General features: G+C 38.2%; 1 protein-coding gene across 2 annotated transcripts in view; it reads right to left on the bottom strand.

Annotated features, from left to right (window-relative positions):
• The window catches only part of LOC106535722 (Rho guanine nucleotide exchange factor (GEF) 4), a 29043-nt gene that overhangs the window by 7590 nt on the left and 2374 nt on the right, over nucleotides 1–19079 (bottom strand). The window contains exons 2-6 of one of the 2 annotated variants that reach the window (XM_014032791.1): nucleotides 11214–11365; nucleotides 3853–4032; nucleotides 1846–2046; nucleotides 1448–1627; nucleotides 639–871 (exon numbers count right to left, since the gene is read on the bottom strand). In XM_014032791.1, the coding sequence (XP_013888245.1) occupies nucleotides 639–871; nucleotides 1448–1627; nucleotides 1846–2046; nucleotides 3853–4032; nucleotides 11214–11365 (946 nt within the window). Of the gene's footprint in view, nucleotides 1–638; nucleotides 872–1447; nucleotides 1628–1845; nucleotides 2047–3852; nucleotides 4033–6317; nucleotides 6454–11213; nucleotides 11366–19079 lie in introns of those variants that run through there. The other variant, XM_014032792.1, reaches the window with a different exon arrangement.

Genomic DNA, 19079 nt, shown 5'->3' with positions numbered 1-19079 from the left:
ACACACACACACACACACACACACACACACACACACACACACACCCTCCCCAGCCATCCACACCCCGGAACCCGGCAGCCACCCCGGCCAGAGGGCCACCCACAGGAACCAAGAGCCACACCTCAGGAGACCAAGCAGCACCAGGGAGGATGGAGAGCCAGCCCCGCCCCCGGCAACCGTCCAAGCCCCGAGCCCACCCACAGCCCAGGACTGCACCCGGCGCCCCGTACTTCTTCAGGACTCCCTCCCCAAATGGCAGTCGGGGAAACTGTAGACAAATACTAAAACATAAAACCAATCTGCTTGTGACCTTTGTTTTTCCTTCTAGTCTCTTCTGCTGCTTAGCTGAAACATAAAAATCTTGATGCAAAACATTTGGTAATGTGACAAAAAAAAACACATCACACTTCAAAAAATACWATTTCTGCAAATACATAAAGAAAATCAGAACTAATTAGCTTGTTGTTGGGGGGGTACAAAGTGGGCAGCCACAGTATTAACAAGTTTTATAAGACAGCAAATCTGGGAAAAACAAAAATACAATTTAAAATAAAACTACTTACCAGAACTTAAAATGCTAAGTAAATCAATTCAAATAGTCTGTTTTTAGTTTTTCAGGAACTCAAATTTGCAGTCACCTGTGCTGAGGGTTGGTGTATTTGAGGAGCTCAGCCAGTTGTAATGGATACTTGCAGATCTTCTGAACTGGAGTGAGCAGGAAGCCGTCCAATGAGATGTCAATCATCTTCTGAAGCAGACGACAGGCCTCAAAAAAGAACACATACTTGTTGACCTTCATCAGCTTGGAGATCTGGATGCAGGCGTTGGGGTGGTTGTTRCAGTATTCTGAGTAGATCTGGAAATCTGTTTGCTGCACGTGGAGGACAACAGGAGAGTGATTTGAAGTGAGACAAGGGTGACTAACGTGGGTCAGAAAGATCATATCTCAACTAATGCAATGAATAATTTACATTTTTAAACATCTTTTTCTTCTTTTTTGTAAAATGGAGCAGGTAAAACAAACAAACAAAAAACACCCCTTTAAAGAAACATAMATAAGGCATGTACTCCTAAGTGTATTTTGAATACATAAATACACTATACATAKTACGTATAAACAAGTACATACCAAGTATGTACCAGTTAAGTACCAATATGTAAATACAGTAAATATTATGTACCCATTACTTACTAGTTATGTACCTATTGCATATCTAAGATGTACCCCATATGCACCAGGTAAATACCCTCTACRTAGGTGGTACATACCAAGTACATACCAGGTACCTAGTAAGTACAAGGTAAGTACACGGTACATACCAGGTTCTTTATTATATTGCTACTCTATTTTGTCAATTAATCAAAATCCGCGACAGCGTGGTAAAAAAATAAACTGTCAGTCAGTAGACTAAAGCTGCTTCTGTTCACTTGGATTAAACAAACTCACGTGATCCAGGAAACAACAGCCGATCTCGCTGAGATGTGGCTGCTCCTTGTTGAACTTTTTCTCCAGGCCTTTCAAAAACTTCCTCTGGAATCGGTAGATTTCTTCAATGTTGCCAAAGATTGTACGGACATGCTCCTCAGTGAACATGTCTGTCCTCTTACGGCACTGTTTGATGTAACCCTGAACAAAACAAAACATAGTTTGCTTTTTGAATTTTCTAAAAAAAAAAAAAAAGAAAAAAACTGGGGGAAAACATCTATAGTTCATATTTATGTTAGTTTACTGACAAACAGGAAACAGAGGATGGCAGGCAATGGGAAAATATGTTTAATGGTTAAGAGTTATGTTTAGTTGGACTAATTATGGCCAAAAAGCAAAAGAAAGTCTTCAAATCAGACCTCACAAATGTCTTTCAGGTGTTTGATGTAATCTCGCTCKGTGCTCATGATCTCATTGATGACGTTGGCTCTCATCTGTTCTTTGCAGGGTAAACCAGGTCCTAAAATTAATCCCAGACTTGKTCGTTCTTCATCTCCAGCTTGGGCCCCCTCCAGACTGGCCAGATATTCCTCCACAGGTTCATCCTGATTCACACGCAACTGAAGAACACACAGAGTTAAAACCTCAGTGAGAAATCAGATTTTCCTACTATAAAAACTATTTGTTTACAGTTTTGCAAGTGATTCCATGAGAGTAAAGTATTCTGTGTGTAGTGGAATTTATGTTTTCTGTAGAAGAATAATAAATTTTTGAGATGGGTTTTTATATTAAAGCCTCATCAAAAGTTCAAATATTTACTACCAGTGATTCACTAAGGTCACCATGGTAACCACACACCAGTTTCTCACTCCCTGACTGCCAAGTTAAGCCTAAACAGTTGTTGTGTAAAGACTAAAAATTTAGAGCGTACATTTTTTTTTAAACGTGAGCTGCAGAGACCCTGAGGGTTCATTTTTCAGCATTGAAATCTACATAATATAATGGTCGWCAATCCGGRATTTCGGGGTGCGYTTTTTACCTCTGTGTATGGGTGACTTCCGTCCAACACGATTTTTTTATTTTATWTTTTTTACTTAATATGAAATTTGTTTAACTTAATATGAAAATAGTTTTTATATCAACCATAAACTTTAAATTGTGTTAAAATGCAGTTTCTGAGCAGGAAATACCACGTAGAGCTCAGTTGGTATTTGTTAGCAGTGCTCAGCCATATAAACGAGAYGAGGAAGGTGAAGTTTTGTGTTTAGTTGAAGCTAAATATGAAACGTTAAAGTTAATTACAACTGGCCCTTTGAGGGTCACCATAACACTCTTGCAGCCCTCAGTGAAAATATGTTTGACACCCCTGGTCTACATCGTGCAACATAACACAATGAAGAATCAAGCCCATTGTTCCAGATGAAACCATATGTTATGATGTACAATGCACATGTTTTACATAAAGCACTACAACATACTCTACTCTCTCACCCCCGTCTGCGATCTGGTTCCTGGAGCAAGCTGAGGGCCGCATAGAATGAACAGTTACCATCTATTTACTAAACTATGGCTGCGCAGGTTTTTGGGGACAGGATTCTTCAGGCTTATTCTTCAGATATTCACACAAGTGCATACAACATTCATGGCTTCAGATACACGCCCCCCTAAACTCACACTCCTCTGGCTAATAAATGTGCTCTATGCAGAGTTTTTTTTTTTTATATAAACGCCATAGTGTGTCACAGTGTTGATATAATATGATGTTTTTTCCCCCTCATCTTCCCTTGTGTAGTTTTTAGTTTTTCTGTTAACGGTTGCACCTCCTCATGATGTCTTCATGAAGATGATCCTTGCTCTGTGCAGGGTCTGTGGCTGCATGAACCAGGGCACCTGTTCTCCTATGTTTGTTATGTTCTGTCTTCTTGTGAATGGGTGTTCTGAACTGTAATTTCATTGTGCTCTGTACGATGACAATAAAGGTCTATCTACTTTATCTACAAAACAGTTAAAGCAAGTAATAAGTATGCATTAAAGCATATGCCCTTTTACTTAAAACAGTTTTTATAGTTAGCTTTGGACACAGGGACACATACAAGTTTATACTTATCGGATCTTTAACCTTTAAGCTGGTTTTGTGTCAAACTAGCATTATTCTGTATGTGTCCCACTCCCCTGCGTACCCCCCACCCCACCCCCCCAATTGGAGCTGTGGATGATCTTCTATTTCCTAACCCACCTCAGTCTCACATGTAATACCATTGTAGGATGAAAGCATCTCAGGCCTGGTTTGAAATATTTTGTGTGAAAGAGACTWTTGATAAAAGGCTGAGGCCTCACATAACTTCCAGCCTGAATCATTATTCTAACACTGTGGTAAAGCCCACATAGCTGGTATGTGCCAGCAGCTAGGACAGAGTTTAACTCACCCGTACAAAGCTGGCAGGAAACCAGCCCTCACTGTCCATAATGCGGCCCCACCACCACTCCTTGTTAGTGGCATCTACCACTTCGATGACATCACCAACTTTGAAGCCAAGCTCTTGCACATCCATGGTAACATGGTCCCAGAGGGCTTCAGCGTACACCACACTGCCATCACTGATCAGCTGAAAAGGAAGCACCAAAGAAGAGTTATAGGGGTCTGGTAAATGGATTTGAAACAGTTTGTGCCATAAAATGAATRTAAAGAGCAGTGTCTAGTTGTCAAAACTTTGAGTCAAAGCTTGGTTTTACTGGTTTAACGCAACAAGATAACATTTATAGCCTACAGACTAATCCCCTTTGGCACCACTAACCCCCTTGACGGGTTTAAATCACATCTTTCTGACTTCTATGTTAGTATTTTCTGTTAATCTTACCTTCATTTCTACTGTTATGCAGATAACACCCCCCTGCTCCATCTTTTCAGCAAACCTGATTTAATCCTCCCATACCAACTGCCTTAATGAACTCAAATCCTGGTTCTCTTCAAACTTCCTTAAATTTAATAGTGATAAAACTGAATTCCTACTCATCGGAACAAAATTAATGTCATCCAAAGCTGACAGTTTTCCCAATCTATTAGACAAATTCCTTGTTTCCCCTCCCTACATCTTATATCACTCATATGCCTGTCTATTGTCTTATCTCCTGTATTAATTATTATAATTATATTMTTTTTGGTCTTCTCCTTCAGAAACTTCAACTGATTCAGAATTCCTAAGCTCGTATCATCACGGTACTCCTCCTCAAGGCATGTTAAACCTATTCTGTACAAGCTTCACTGGTTACCAGTCAAACTATTCTGCTCTTAAAATCATTTATAATCCGTTTTTTTAGGAATAAAAGGGTCATTTTGATTTTGAAGACAGCAACACATTTCTAAAATATTCCAGGTGAAGCAGCTCCTCTTTTWTAACAACAGTCTKTAAACATTTARAAACYGAGACCAGCTGCTAGAGTTTTTGGAAAGGAAAGTTGTCCCATTCTTGTCTGATGTAGGATTTSARTTGCTCAATAGTTCTWGTSCTTCTCTGCCAGATTTTTTGTTTCATGATGCCCAAATATTTTCAGTCTGTTTTAAGTCTGGACTGCAGTTAACCAAGTTCAGCACCCGGACTCTTCTACTAAGCCATACTGTTGTAATGGATGCAGTATGCTGTTCAGCATTGTTTTGCTGAATTATGCAAAGTCCTCCCTGAAAAGGACGTAATCTGGATGGGAGCTTATGTTGTTACAAAACCTGTATATACATTTATGCATTGGTGAAGCCTTTCCAGGAGCATAAGCTASGTATAACAGAGGCACTAATGAACCCACAAGTARTCAGAGAGGCAGGCTTTTGAACTGTGCACTGMTAACAATGTTTGCTCTCCTTTTCCGCACCGGTAGCATCCAAAAATGAATTTTAAATCTGAACAGTTTTCCTTCTTTGCCTCAGTCCATTATAATTGAGCTTTGGTTCAGAGAAGACAACAATATTTCTGGATGGCGGACACACATGGAATTTTCTTTGCATGATAGAGCTTTAACCTTCTTTTGTGGATGGATTTGCTCTGTCTTTTGTAAGATATAATGCTGCCATCAAATTCAAAACATTTTTTAGAAATTAAAATATACAGTTTAGCCTGGTTAAACTTTTTTAATTTTGTTTAAATCTCACACCTCATCATGTTGGACGTTTCAAAACATCTGTATAGAGAGAAAGAAAAAGCTTCTCCTTTGAGCAGCACTCAGATACAAGGCAGAGACTGAAAATGTAGGGAAACTGAACCACTTCTAATGGTGAAGAAACAGCAAAAGAAAAAAAGAAAGAAAATCTAAGAGCTGTATGTTTACAGCACATTCAGTCATGCTAATCTAAAAGCTGTAACAGGGTCACCACAGAGTGTGTTACATCAGCTGTTTTAACACATMGACCAGAAAGAAACATATTTACTCCAACTATCTTCTGTAAATAAAAGAGATGCTTTGTTTTAACACTCACTTGTTAAAAAAACAATCTTATCAACACCAAATGCTCTCTATATATTCATGTTTACTCTGTGAAACATCTGTATTGTTGTAAAAAAATACTAAAATCTTTAAATTACAACTGTTGATAGCATGCATGATGAGACATTTTAGGCTCATGTTTTCTCTAGATTCTCTTGGATTTTAGAGACGAAATATAATTATGTTTTWATCCTGCATGAAGCACGATCAGATGCCCAACTCTTTTTCCGTACAAACAACAAAATTAGTGAAACTTTGATAACTAAAGCCAAGATTAGCTGAACAAATGAGTGACAACAACAAAAAAAATCMTTGTGTTCTTGTTGATGGATTAAAAGCAGAGGTGTTTCTGCTGACCCAAATGAAAACACATCAGGCCTTTTCTTATGAAATCATGCTCCTTTTCATCTGGTTGTACCTGTGATCTGCTGCTGGCAGGCTGAACACCCATCAGACTGAGCAGCCTGTCAGGAGGCTCCTCTTGCGTCTCAGATTATCTGGTTTTCTCTTCTATCCAGCGCGTGCATGTGTCAGCTCAGGTGTGTGTGTGTGTGTGTGTGTGTGTGTGAGAGAGAGGGAAAGAGAAAAATACAGATGTGTATGTGCACTCTACTGGAAGGCCAGCAGGAACATGAGCACCACGTTGATGATGATAAGCAGCATCATGATGAGGAACACGACCACCTTCTGTGTATCCGGGGGCAGGTTACAGCGCAGCAGGGTGTTAAAGAACCCCATCTTCTGCCTGCTCCACCTCCCAGAGCCGCTGCCACGAGCCATCAGTCCCCTGGTCTCCTCCTCTTCCTCCTCCTCGGCTCTGCCGCCCCTCCCCTGTCGCCTGTCCCTCAGCGCCAAGCCTCCACACCACACCGTGTCCCCTCGTCCCACCGCTCGACTCCCTCCGCTGTTGTCCTCTAGTGCTGCTCTCCACCTCGGCTTGGCTTCGACAGTCACCTCCCCTGYTTCTCCTGCCACTTTGCCGATGCCCAGCGGTGCCCCGGCCTGCCGGTGGAGGCTCGGTGCCGAACCGTGTCAGTGGGTATGAATCCGTGCGTGCTCAGCACCCCCGATCATTTCTATTTACGCTGCTGGTCTTTGTGGTAAAGGCACCTCTTCTGGCTCTCTTCTTTCTGTCTGCAGTCAGTTAATATATATATAGTTTGCCTTTGGTTCCTCTTTTCACACTCCGTCTTGGTCAGGATCTCAGGATGGAAGCTGGGGGATGGGATTGTGCATCTCTTCGGTACATGATCACGCCTCCCCCTCGTTTCTCTGCTCCTCGTTTTTATCTGTCTGTCCGACGGTGTTCCAGTACGTTCTTCTTTCACTTTCTCCTGCTCACGCTCCAAACCAAGCGGCCATTTGTTCTCCGTCTGGCTTTTTTCTCTCTCAGCACTTATCTCGTTCTAAAATGGAGCTCAGCGCTGCCTGGATCTGTGCTACCTCAGCCATCCATCTAACTACCAGAATAACAGCCTTTCTTTTTTTTTTCCTCCCTTCCTTTCCTTCTTTTTCATTTTTTATTTTTGTGGGCCCACCCTTTACCATTGCTGGCAGCCAATCAGAATGCACAGTGTGTCATCATATCCTGGATACCAGCGTAGTTGATGCAAGGCCATAGCAACCCCTGGGACAGGAGCAACTCGAGTGGGGGGTGGGGTATCAGGATGATAGAAATAAAGCTGCAGAGGAGGGATGCAGGCTGGAAAATAGATCTCACGGTGAAGAGCACATGTGGCTGGATCTAATATTGAATGTTGTCATAGTAATGACAACGGTAAATGTAATATTTTCACTTTTTAAAAGAAAATTTGCAGTCGAATGACATTTATGTTTATGTTTTAAGTCTTAGGAAAAAAACTAATCCCAAAAACTTTTGTATAATTCGTTAGGCAGCACTGGAGCATGATTCCTTTTCGGGGTTTTGATGAACAACTATCAAGTTTCAATTAAAAAAAGAAAGAAATCCTAATATATACATTACATGCTAAATCAATTGGAACTATTTCAGTAATCATGTTCAATTAGTTACAAATGCAACCCAAATGTGCAAAGTAGGGATGTGCATTTTAAAGACGAACACTCACTAAATTCATCTGCAATTATTAAAATCCAACATCCACCATAATAGTCCCAAGTACTACTTTAGTAGAATATGATGGTTTAGGGCTGTGCGGTATGTGCAGTAGACGGTATAAACGATATAAAGTTGGCCTACGGTAGAAATTTACCCTCTACCRTCCTGTTGTCAGTTATGTCATCACACCTGTGTCAACAGGGCTGTGAGTGCAGAGACAACTGAGCAGGAGGAGTTTGAAACATAATGAAGACATATAGCGTTTTAAAACACGTATAGAGAGAATAAATCCTCAAAATTTCTCCCTCCCGCTGCACATCGCACAGAGCGAAGCTTTAACAACTGTATTTTTTTCACACCCAAGTTGTCGGAGAAAAAACTTGTTTTTATGTATTGTTACTCACAGAGATGATAAAAAAATGTGGACGTTTGTTCAGTCATAAATCCATCTCGCTAACTCGTAAACTTGTAAATTCGGCTTCTGCTCTGATGAAGAAGATGATGAAGATGAGAGCACAGCAGAGCAGCAGTGGGTCAGTTCAGCAGGCAGAAGCTCATTGTATGGCAGGCAGGTGTTACATTTATTTGGCTTCACCACACATATTCTAGTTATCTGAAATTGTTTTATGRCAGGACTATGTGCAGCTTAAGCCCCTTAAGGTCCTGTCAGACTATAAAATTTTAGGCAAAATTGAATTTTTTATGTCTAAATTAATTTTACTTGAAGTTCTGGTTATAACATCCACTTTATTTTGATATTGTTGAAAATTTGAGAAATGTTTTTGTTCGTTGTTGAAACCGTTTTGCAATATATATAAAACATTCTTTTGTACTTATGTTATGTTCATTTGCACTACAGCAAAAATACTAGGTTTGATTATGGTTACAGTTTTCTGCAAAATAACTGCTATAAAAATTACATTATCTTTGCTTTTTATGACAATTTTCTACCACRATATATACRTTACCATGAAGGGATTCAATTTATACCGTGATATGAATTTGAGGTCATACCGCCCAGCMCTACGATGGTTGTACGTTTGTTTTGCATATGGGCAACGAAAGTGTCAAAAAATAATTTTAAATACAAAACCAGTCATGGAAACACCCAAGCACACTGCTGATGATTACAGAAGACTGATGACGCCATGCTTGGAATGGAGCACAGACAGGAGAGAGTTCTCTAGTTAGAGGTGTATGCTTGTGAGGATCATATCAGTGGAGGAATTTGAAGTGAACAGAATTAACATTATATTCAAAATAATTTGATTATAAGGACTATTTGCTGATGATTTTGCAGATCATGGATGCACCAAATCATTCAAATCACATGACCAATTTCAGTTGCTKTAAGAAAAACGACAGCCTCTCTGAGACTGCCTCTTAATTAGTGTCAAATAAAAAAATTTACAGTATACGCCAGTTTTTAAATTGTGTATAGGCCAAGTAAAACCAGAGTCATAATAAATAACTCACGCCACATATTTTTTTCTGAAAATGATCCGTCATGTATCAAGCATGTTTGAGCTGGAAGCAACAGTAAAGAAAATACCAACATAGCCCCCCGGTTGGATCCCAGCACCCCCACTGAACTATCAATCATACTACCACCCCCTTTCTGACGGAGGCCCAAAGGTGTTTGTCGAGCACCAAATAATCTACAGAAAGAAGAAAAAACTATGCATCCATTGAAGGGAGTTTGGCAGGTGATAGAGACACAGTGAGAGCTCAGCACAATCACTGCTACAATCTGAGAGCTCTACATATCACTACTGAGAGCTCTACATATCACTATCATAAACTGAGAGCTCTACATATCACTACTGAGAGCTCTACATATCACTATCACTATCTGAGAGCTCTTCATATCTCTATCACAATCTGAGAGCTCTACATATCACTACTGAGAGCTCTACATATCTCTATCACAATCTGAGAGCTCTACATATCACTACCACAGTTTGAGAGCTCTACATTATCTCTATCACAATCTGAGAGCTCTACATATCACTATCACTATCTAAGAGCTTTTCATATCACTACTGAGAGCTCTACATATCACTATCTGAGAGCTCTACGTATCACTACTGAGAGCTCTACATATCACTATCACTATCTGAGAGCTCTACATATCACTACCACAGTCTGAGAGCTCTACATTATCTCTATCACTATCTGAGAGCTCTAAATCATCACTGCTACAATCTGAGAGCTCTACATATCACTACCACAATCTGAGGGCTCTATATCATCACTACCACAGTCTAAAAACTACATTATCATTACCACAATTGCTGAGCTCTACATTGTCACTACCACAGTCTGAGAGCTCTATATTATCACTATCACAATCTGAGAGCTCTAAATCATCACAGCCACAATCTGAGAGCTCTACCTTATCACCACCACAGTCTAGGAACTCTACATTATCACTACCATAATCTGAGAACTCTACATTATCACTACCATAATCTGAGAACTCTACATTATCACCACCATAATCTGAGAACTCTACATTATCACCACCATAATCTGAGAACTCTACATTATCACCACCATAATCTGAGAACTCTACATTATCACCACCATAATCTGAGAACTCTACATTATCACCACCATAATCTGAGAACKCTACATTATCACCACCATAATCTGAGAGCTCTGCATTATCACCACCATAATCTGAGAGCTCTGCATTATCACTACCACATTCTGAGAGCTCTACATTATCCTTTCCACAATCTGAGAGTTCCATGCTACAAATGCTACAGTCTAAGAGCTTTATGCCATCACTACCACATCCTGAGATTAATAATGTTGGTTTTTCTCCACGTTAGTTTGTTAAAACTAACAAAAATGTTGGAGTCAAGCCTGTTTATTACCAGAATATCTTGTGAACCATTTGATGGATTCTACAAAAACTCATTCACAGGAGTCATTTGATTAACATTTACATTCAATTTTTCGAGTCAATTCATATTAAGATGACATCAACATTAGACAACACAAAAAAACTGGTATAGGTACAGGAGTAGCCAAGATATGTAGATTTTTTTAACATTAGACAATCCTGATCAAGTGACAAATCCTGACAAATAAGTCTGGAATTTTGGCAGCTTTGTGGGGGACAAACTTTTTTTTAAAAAAAGGTCAAATCTAGTCCACAGGTCAGTAGTTGAATAGGCCTGTAGTACATTATGAAATGCAAACTTTAAAAACTCAAACAATTATGAGTACCTCATTGATAGCAAGCTGTTCTCCTCCACCTCCTCCTGGGTGTCCAAATCGATGTCCAGAACCACGAAAATCTTCATACAGAAAATCTTCTTCACTGCCCAGATCATCACAGACCCCTGACTTCTCTGATATCCCATCAGGAACAACCACCGCTGAGACAACAGGAGAAAGGTAAAGAAAAAACAGACAAGACAAAGTCAGTGTTTTCTTGTCATGTATGAACCACACAATATGAACCAACATTTATTCAGAAAAGCATCAAATCAATAGAGTTGGGACCAATCAGATCCAATACAACCACCAGTCCATCCATCTATCCTGTTAATGAATGTATGATAAAGATGCTTCATTGACCCAACATTACAATCATAAACACTTTATAAAAGCACAGTACTACAGAWAATACCAAGAACCACTGCAAAAAATGTAAGGGTATGCAAAATAGATATGAAGGTTTTGAGCTCCGACAGTCATTTATTAATCTAAAGGAAGTCAATCACATCTGATAAGCTGGAAGCATTTTATACACCAACTGCAATGTAAAACAATATCGTTCAAAATAATAATATAGTTTATAAAGCTACAGTAAATACTGTTTATGCATAACGAGTGGTGTTCAAGTGGTGCTCACATAAAGAAAGGCAGTGTTTGTTTCCTCTCATCACAGATATGCTTTAAAGTGTTTGCAGCTACCTGTCTTATGAGCTAAAAATACACTCGCTGTCACACCTCTTCACAGGCTTAACTCCTGCCTGCCTTGTCAACAGCTGTTTCCATGGAGGAAATATGACATTTGGTAAGCATAGACTGAACAAGTGGATGGCAGTACTGTGTTGTTTTATTTTTACTTGACTAAATAGGAATAAAACCTTATCCTACAAAGTAAACTTTTCTCATTGCTCTTGAGTGAAACCAAACAGGAGCATCTCAGACAAAGAGAAACAGCAGGATGTTGTCCACTGGCTGTTCCAGCAGTGGACTGAGGAGGGCAGTGTTGCACACCATGTCTGGTGATATGTGCATCTGTAGAGGTGGAAAAGCTATGTGCAGGTATACAACACTTGGCTTTAGAAAACATTAAAAATAAAGAAACATAATTGCTATAGTCGGTCACAATTACCTTTTTTTTAGATCAAACAGAGGAACAAATTCTGGAATCATTGAAATTTGCTGTTTTAAAAAAGCATATGCATCAAAATAAATCTGCTAACTAGCATAAATTAAAAAAGAGTGCTCACACCTTGAAGAGGTGCAAAGCCGATTCGCATGAATAATGGCTCCAACATAAAACATATGAGCTGAAACAAAGGAAAGAACTATAAAACATCTTCTAAAGGGTGGATCGCCATGAAATGTTGTAAACGATGATGGTTGTTCCAAGTCAACTGTGTCTACAATATGTCATTTATTTTTTATATAAAATAAAACAATGGAAAGAACATCCTTCAGGAGTGACAACGCCATCATTCGTGTCAGATAAATGTCTTCAGTTAATGCTGCCTTTTAATTTGTAGCTCATTCAGGTACACCTTGCCAAACATAAATTAGAATGAACAGAAACTATCTGGTATGAGAAATAACACAATCAGTAAGAACTTATGCAGCTCACACACACAATCCTAAACTGTCCTGTTTCCTCCTTGTATCTCTCACTCTGTGGGTCATCCTGTCCTTTAGAAAAGTGGACGTGTTAACACTTATGTGCTGGTGGGATAAAAAAACAGTCTTGATGTGAAGTGGTTTGTGTGTAAARACAAAAAAACATTAAGCTGAATCAGCTCTGATAGTGAGTTCTGACTGTAGCATTCAATCATCCTGAGCCTCTGAAAGTAGGTTAGACACAGTGGATCAGACGTGACTGCWTGGAGAGCATTCAGCAATGACTGGCATTAATGTGTGTCTCTGTGCGTGTGTGTTTGTCTGTGTGCGTGTGTGTACAGATGGGGAATTCAAGCGTAATGGTTGCGTTTTCATTAGTGTGTGTGTGTGTGCTGAATTGTGTCACATGTCTAATAGCAATACGTGACTGGACATCCTCATAGAACAGCCAGTATTCATCCTGCCTTCCAGGGTAGGAAAAGAGGTGTGTGTGTGTGTGTGTGTGTGTGTGTGTGTGTGTGTGTGTGTGTGTGTGTGTGTGTGTGTACTTTCAACTAAAATTCAGAAACATTCCATTTGTCAAGCCCAAACTGCATTTTTCTCAGCAGCTGCACATTCATCAACATCCAACACACATACGTATTTTCCCTTTCTTGGCACATATTTTCCAGTGGGCTCTGTACAGGCTGAGTTCATTTTTGAGCTCCAACAAGTTCTTAAGGAGAACAACTAGTTCTAACATTATTTTATAAACTTTACTTCAACTAAGAAACATTACCTAAAAGCTAAAGCCAGGAAAACAGTGGTTAAAAGCTATTAATAGCAAAACTATAGTTTAAAGCCAAAATTAGCGGAACAGTAGCTAAAAGCTCAAACTACCAAAACAGTGACTAAAAGCTAATTCTAGCAAAACTGTAGCTTAAATCTAAAATGAGTGGAACAGTTCAAAAGCTCAAATTATCAAAGCAGGAGCTAAAAGTCAGATTGTGCAAAATAGTAGTTAAAAACAATACTTTAAAAATACTGCGTGCTTTTTCAATTCAGTTAAATTCAGTTTATTCATACAGCACCAAATCACAACAAATGTTGTCTCAGGGCACTGTACACAAACAACAAATCAAAAAAAGCCAACAGAATGCTTTAGCTTTTTTCCTTTCATGCAAGCTAACCCCACATATATTAGTAATATACATATGGTGTTAGCTTTCAAATTAATAATATTAGCTTGGGAGGTTATACCACATATTTACCAGTAATATATATTTAATATATGATAATTTAGAGGTAATTTACTTAACATCATGTTTGATTGTTTCAACTCATATATTGTGCAGAACATAGAAACTAATAAATCTTTATTGTCACACATTACAGCTTTTTAGCCTTGACTCTGTTTTCGTCTCAACTGTAACCTATCATCATCATCCCCAGAACGCATTGCATTGGTAACAAAATGGTGACTTGCCAAAGTGAAAAATTTAATAAAAATTGAGACTTTAAGTAATTAGATGTCAAAAWCAACTTTCAGTAGAACAGTGAAATAACATTAAGGCTAACGTGTGAGTAGTCAAAGATCCCTTTAAGATTCATTCTGCAGGTCGAGTACCTTCTAAGCCCTCCAGTGGGCCTGCCTGTTATTTATTATTTTGCCTAAAGCCTCCAAGTGTTCACATTTCATGCCCCATGCACTCACGCTTCAAATAACTTGGACTGGGTTCTGATTAACTTGTCGTTCGGTCCGTATTCGGATAAAAGTTCAGATTTTGAGAATTGTTGGTGTAGAAATTTAATATCAGCTGATATAATGTTTCAACCAGTGCAACGAATTAAGCTGCTATATATGGCTGAATAAAGCCAGACAAGATGCTAAAGTGGCTCCTATATAAGAGTTTATCCAAATTTATCCTTGTTTCTGCAAACTCAGTATAAGATTTTTATTGAATGAAAATAAGGTTCTAATTTTTGATAACTGAATCACAGAACATCACTTTAAAAATAAACGTTTGATTAGTAATCTAAAATTTTAAACAAAAATATTTGACTAAACAATTTTGCACTGAGGTTTTATATTATTATTTTATGGTTAAAAGGGATGGCCAGAGGACAGTTTGTAGGTTGACTGGTGTGGTTGTTGACATCAAACATGTCCCAAATGGCAGAGAGAAATCGATTTGACTCATCGGTACAGATGCTCATTCCTCTGCAAATATTGATCTGTACAGAAATGACTTGCACGCTTCCGCTCACACACTGTCTACAATTCTGCATTTTTGGAAGATCTTAGGATCATTATGTTTACTCAAATTCAAATACTTCATTTCAGGATTTTTATTTCCCCTTAAAGGCATACTGTGTGATCCTGGTGTTCAAGATGAGGGTATAATGTGTGTATGTTTACAAGATCCTTTGGCTGCTATGCACAAATAGTAGTGACTGATAGCCCCAAAGTAAATAGCAATTTTAGGATCATTTTTTTCAACCTAAATGAAATGTTTATTGAAAAATAATAGCAATCAAATAATTACTTGTTGCACGTTTCATTAAAATCAAGGTTCATGAGATATTTTGCTAACAGATTCATGCACATAGGCAAAAACATTGCCACCTTTACCTTCAGCAGCTGATGACAAAGAGAATAAAACCAGTCTTGTGAGTGCATAAACGACCTGACTTATTTTAACCAGAGTAACAATCAGCGCAGTTCCAGTAAGACATCTCCAGTTTATTTTGGTGGTAATGTCTTTAAGGTGAGGTGCTTGAGACTGTCAGGATAAAGGTCTTATCTTGCATGCCAAGCATTCCACAACTCTGTCTGCCTGCTGGTTTTTCCAAGGGTACTACAAGTCAAACATTTAGGAGAGGAGCATCGTGAAGACATCAGAGTCACAGTTGGACACTAAGTTTGAGTCACTGTCTTATTTGGTACAGTAAAGACTTCCTGTTATAAACATTTTCTTATTTCAGCCATTTTCTCTATGTTTCTCATCTGAACAATGTAGGACAGATGACATGTTATCCCTGTATCCACTAGCAAACACATTTTAAAGAGATTGTCTAATCAGTGTTGGCTATTTCCACAAATTTAATGACAAAAGAGGTTAGGATAATTCACATTATCATATACATATACATATACATATACATATATATATATATATATATACACACACACACACACACACACACACACACACACACACACACATATATATATATAGTATTTTTTTAAAAAACATATTGTAAATTCTAAGTGCCAAAAGACTGAATTGATAAAAAAAAAAAAGAAATGACTAAGCCAAAATCAGCAGAGCAGCAGCTAAAAGCTACGATTACAAAAATTTAGTGAAAAGCTAAATGAAGCAAAGAAGTAACTTAAGGTCATAATGAGCAAAACAGTCACTAAAACCCAAAACCAGCAAAAGAGTAGGTAAGGACTTGAATTACAAAACTGTAACTAAGGGCCTTTCCCAATCAGTGGCTACACCCTCGCCCTACTCCCTACACACTACACTCGCTATGAAGCACCCTCACAGATGAACTGAGCCTCCTTGATGGCGCTGTAAGGTCTACTTATACACCCTCTGCTTTTAAGATGGGTTCTCCAAGCTCGGGCAGCGACTGAATGCTGGAGAACGAACGTTTTTTTTAATAGACCAAAGAAAATATTTAATTAGGCCCACATTTTAGTTTTCATATATGACTGTATTAGTAACAAACAGTGTCATAACTTGTCAAAACAATTGTACTTTTAACATTTTTAAATAATTTATTTACCTTTTTTTTCCTTTCTTCTTTTTTAAATATGGACCAGAGTTCTGTGTCTTTAAAAAAAGTTTGAATTGAACATAATTTATATAGTCTTTGTGAAATTATATTTGTTGGTGAGGTGTTTACTTAGTAAAAATGTGTACAAAACATATGTGGAACTTATATTTATATGTTCCGTACTCCATGCCGACGATTATTTAGTGCTGCACCTGCTGCTCAAGTCTGCATTGGATGCTGACTCGCTGTGGAGGGCTTAATAAGCCACTCGCCCTCGTACCTAATTGGTTTTGGATGGAACTCAGTATGGCCAACCCTCCACGGGCACACACAAACTGAGTGAGCAGTGAGAAGCGCGAGGGTGTAGCCACTGATTGGGAACGGCCTAAAGGTCATACTGACCAAAACAGTAGCTAAAACAACCAAAACAGAGAACAAAAGCTTATTTACCAAAACAATAGCTAAAGGTCATAATGAGTAAAACAGTAGCTAAAACCTAAAATGAGCAAAATTATAGCTAAGAGCCAGACAAACAGTAGCTAAAAGCTAAAACCAGCAAATGACTGGCTTAAAGATAATATTAGCAAAATTGCAGCTTAAAGCTAAAATTAGCAGGACATTAGCTAAATGGTCAAACAAGCAAGACAAAAATTACGTCTTAAGATCATTAAAACACTTGATAAAAGCTACAATTATTAGAACAATTGACAAGAACTAAAACTAGCAAAACAATAGCTAAAAGCTAAAACTAAAGTATGCTACAATAGATTTAAAAGCACAGAAAGCTTTTAAACAACGTAAATATTTATCCATCCATTTAAATAAGAAGCAACTTAAATAAAGTGAAATATTTAACATTAGGTCTAAAAGTTAAATCAACTAAAAGTCACATATGAGCCAAAGGTTTTGATACATGAATGGGTAAAATACCTGAAAACATGCTGAAGTAGTTAGTCCAAAAACCAAAAAGAAGAAACTATAAAGTTGAAAACAATAGTGTTAATGCTTATTCAGCATTAACACAACTAAAAAGTGTTTAAATCTAAACTTTTGCTGTCATTGTGTTTGTGGACTTCACTCAACTACAACTAGGGTGTAGAACACAAAGCTGCCTCGGGCTGGATAGCTGCACAAAAGTGACCTATTTTATTGCTCTCCCTGTGCTTACGAGTTTTAATGATGGATGTTTGAAGACATTCGTCCCTCTAACCATCGCTGTGTGTGTTCGTGTGCCATAGTGTGCTATTACATTTACTGTCCTTTCAATTTAAAGAGGCAAAACTTTACTTTGCTTTATTCATGTCTACACAAATACTCTTAGTGGCAAAGAGGGCCAAGTGATGAGAGTAACTGTAATTTTTGAAGCTGCATCATAAATCACAGCAGGGGACAATACAGAGAACTGGTGATAGAACAAAGCCCCAGCTGTGCTGGTGAAAAAGGATGGGAGAGAACCCTAACAAAGGACAACTGTGTACGTAGATGTGTGTTTTTTTTTTTTTTTTTTGAATTCCATCTACACCAAACAATGCACTGTTACTAAAAGACATAACACACTAATCCCAAATAAGACACATGTTTTGATGTTARCGTTATGAGTTTTTCCAAAGGTGAATTGAAAATGTTGAAACAAAACAAAGCAATAGGGACCTAACAAGGTTGAGTCAGGTCCTCTGGATGGGTTCTTTGTTAAAAAGTTGCATCTTTTATCAAAACCTCAGCCTTATAAGCAGTACCTTTGCATAGTGAATTAACCAGTATGAACAATAGAGGTGATTACTAATAAAGAAAGTTCAGTGCTTCAGCATTGGCATCCTTAAAAAACAATGAGGACAAGGAGCTTCAGTGATGAATTCTACGTTCATTTTTGTTTTGTTTCATAGCTCCTGTGTACAAAATTAGTCTTCAATATTCTTTCCAGAGTTCTATTTTTAAGTCTATCTGATGCCTTCAGGATATTCCTAAGTGGAATCCGTATTACCCCAGCATGCGTACTGGACTTCTCTAATGCTTCTGTATCTGTCTGAGAGTAAATACCTACAGAGCTTCTAATGGAATGTTTTGCCAGAAGGGAGGGGTTTGTTATTGTAGGATTATAACACAAAATTGCCTAATGAAAGGGTACTTCAACTAAAATATAGTCTGCTTGAAGAAGAGTTTTACCAACAAAGGTCCACTATGTGTGTGTCTGTCCAAACGTGTGTGTATGGGTGAATGAGAAACTCTGTAAAGGCCCTYGCCAAACCTTGAGAGGTTTAAAAATGTGATATAAGTAAGAAGACATTTACTGTTTTCATCCAATGATTACTTTCTGAAAGTTTCACTAAAACCCCATCAATGGTTGATGAGATATTTTGTTAACAGACATACAGAGTTGCTTCCAAATATTGTAGTTATTGGCAATACACACACATGTATGTGTATACAGCGAGTAAAATAAGTATTGAACACGTCACCATTTTTCTCAGTAAATATATTACTAGAGGCGCTAATGACATGAAA

Source organism: Austrofundulus limnaeus, unplaced genomic scaffold, assembly GCF_001266775.1.
Source record: "Austrofundulus limnaeus strain Quisiro unplaced genomic scaffold, Austrofundulus_limnaeus-1.0 Scaffold1542, whole genome shotgun sequence".
Lineage (NCBI taxonomy): Eukaryota > Metazoa > Chordata > Actinopteri > Cyprinodontiformes > Rivulidae > Austrofundulus > Austrofundulus limnaeus.
The sequence above is the reverse complement of the archived record's forward strand: the minus strand, read 5'-3'. Positions and strand labels throughout refer to the sequence as shown.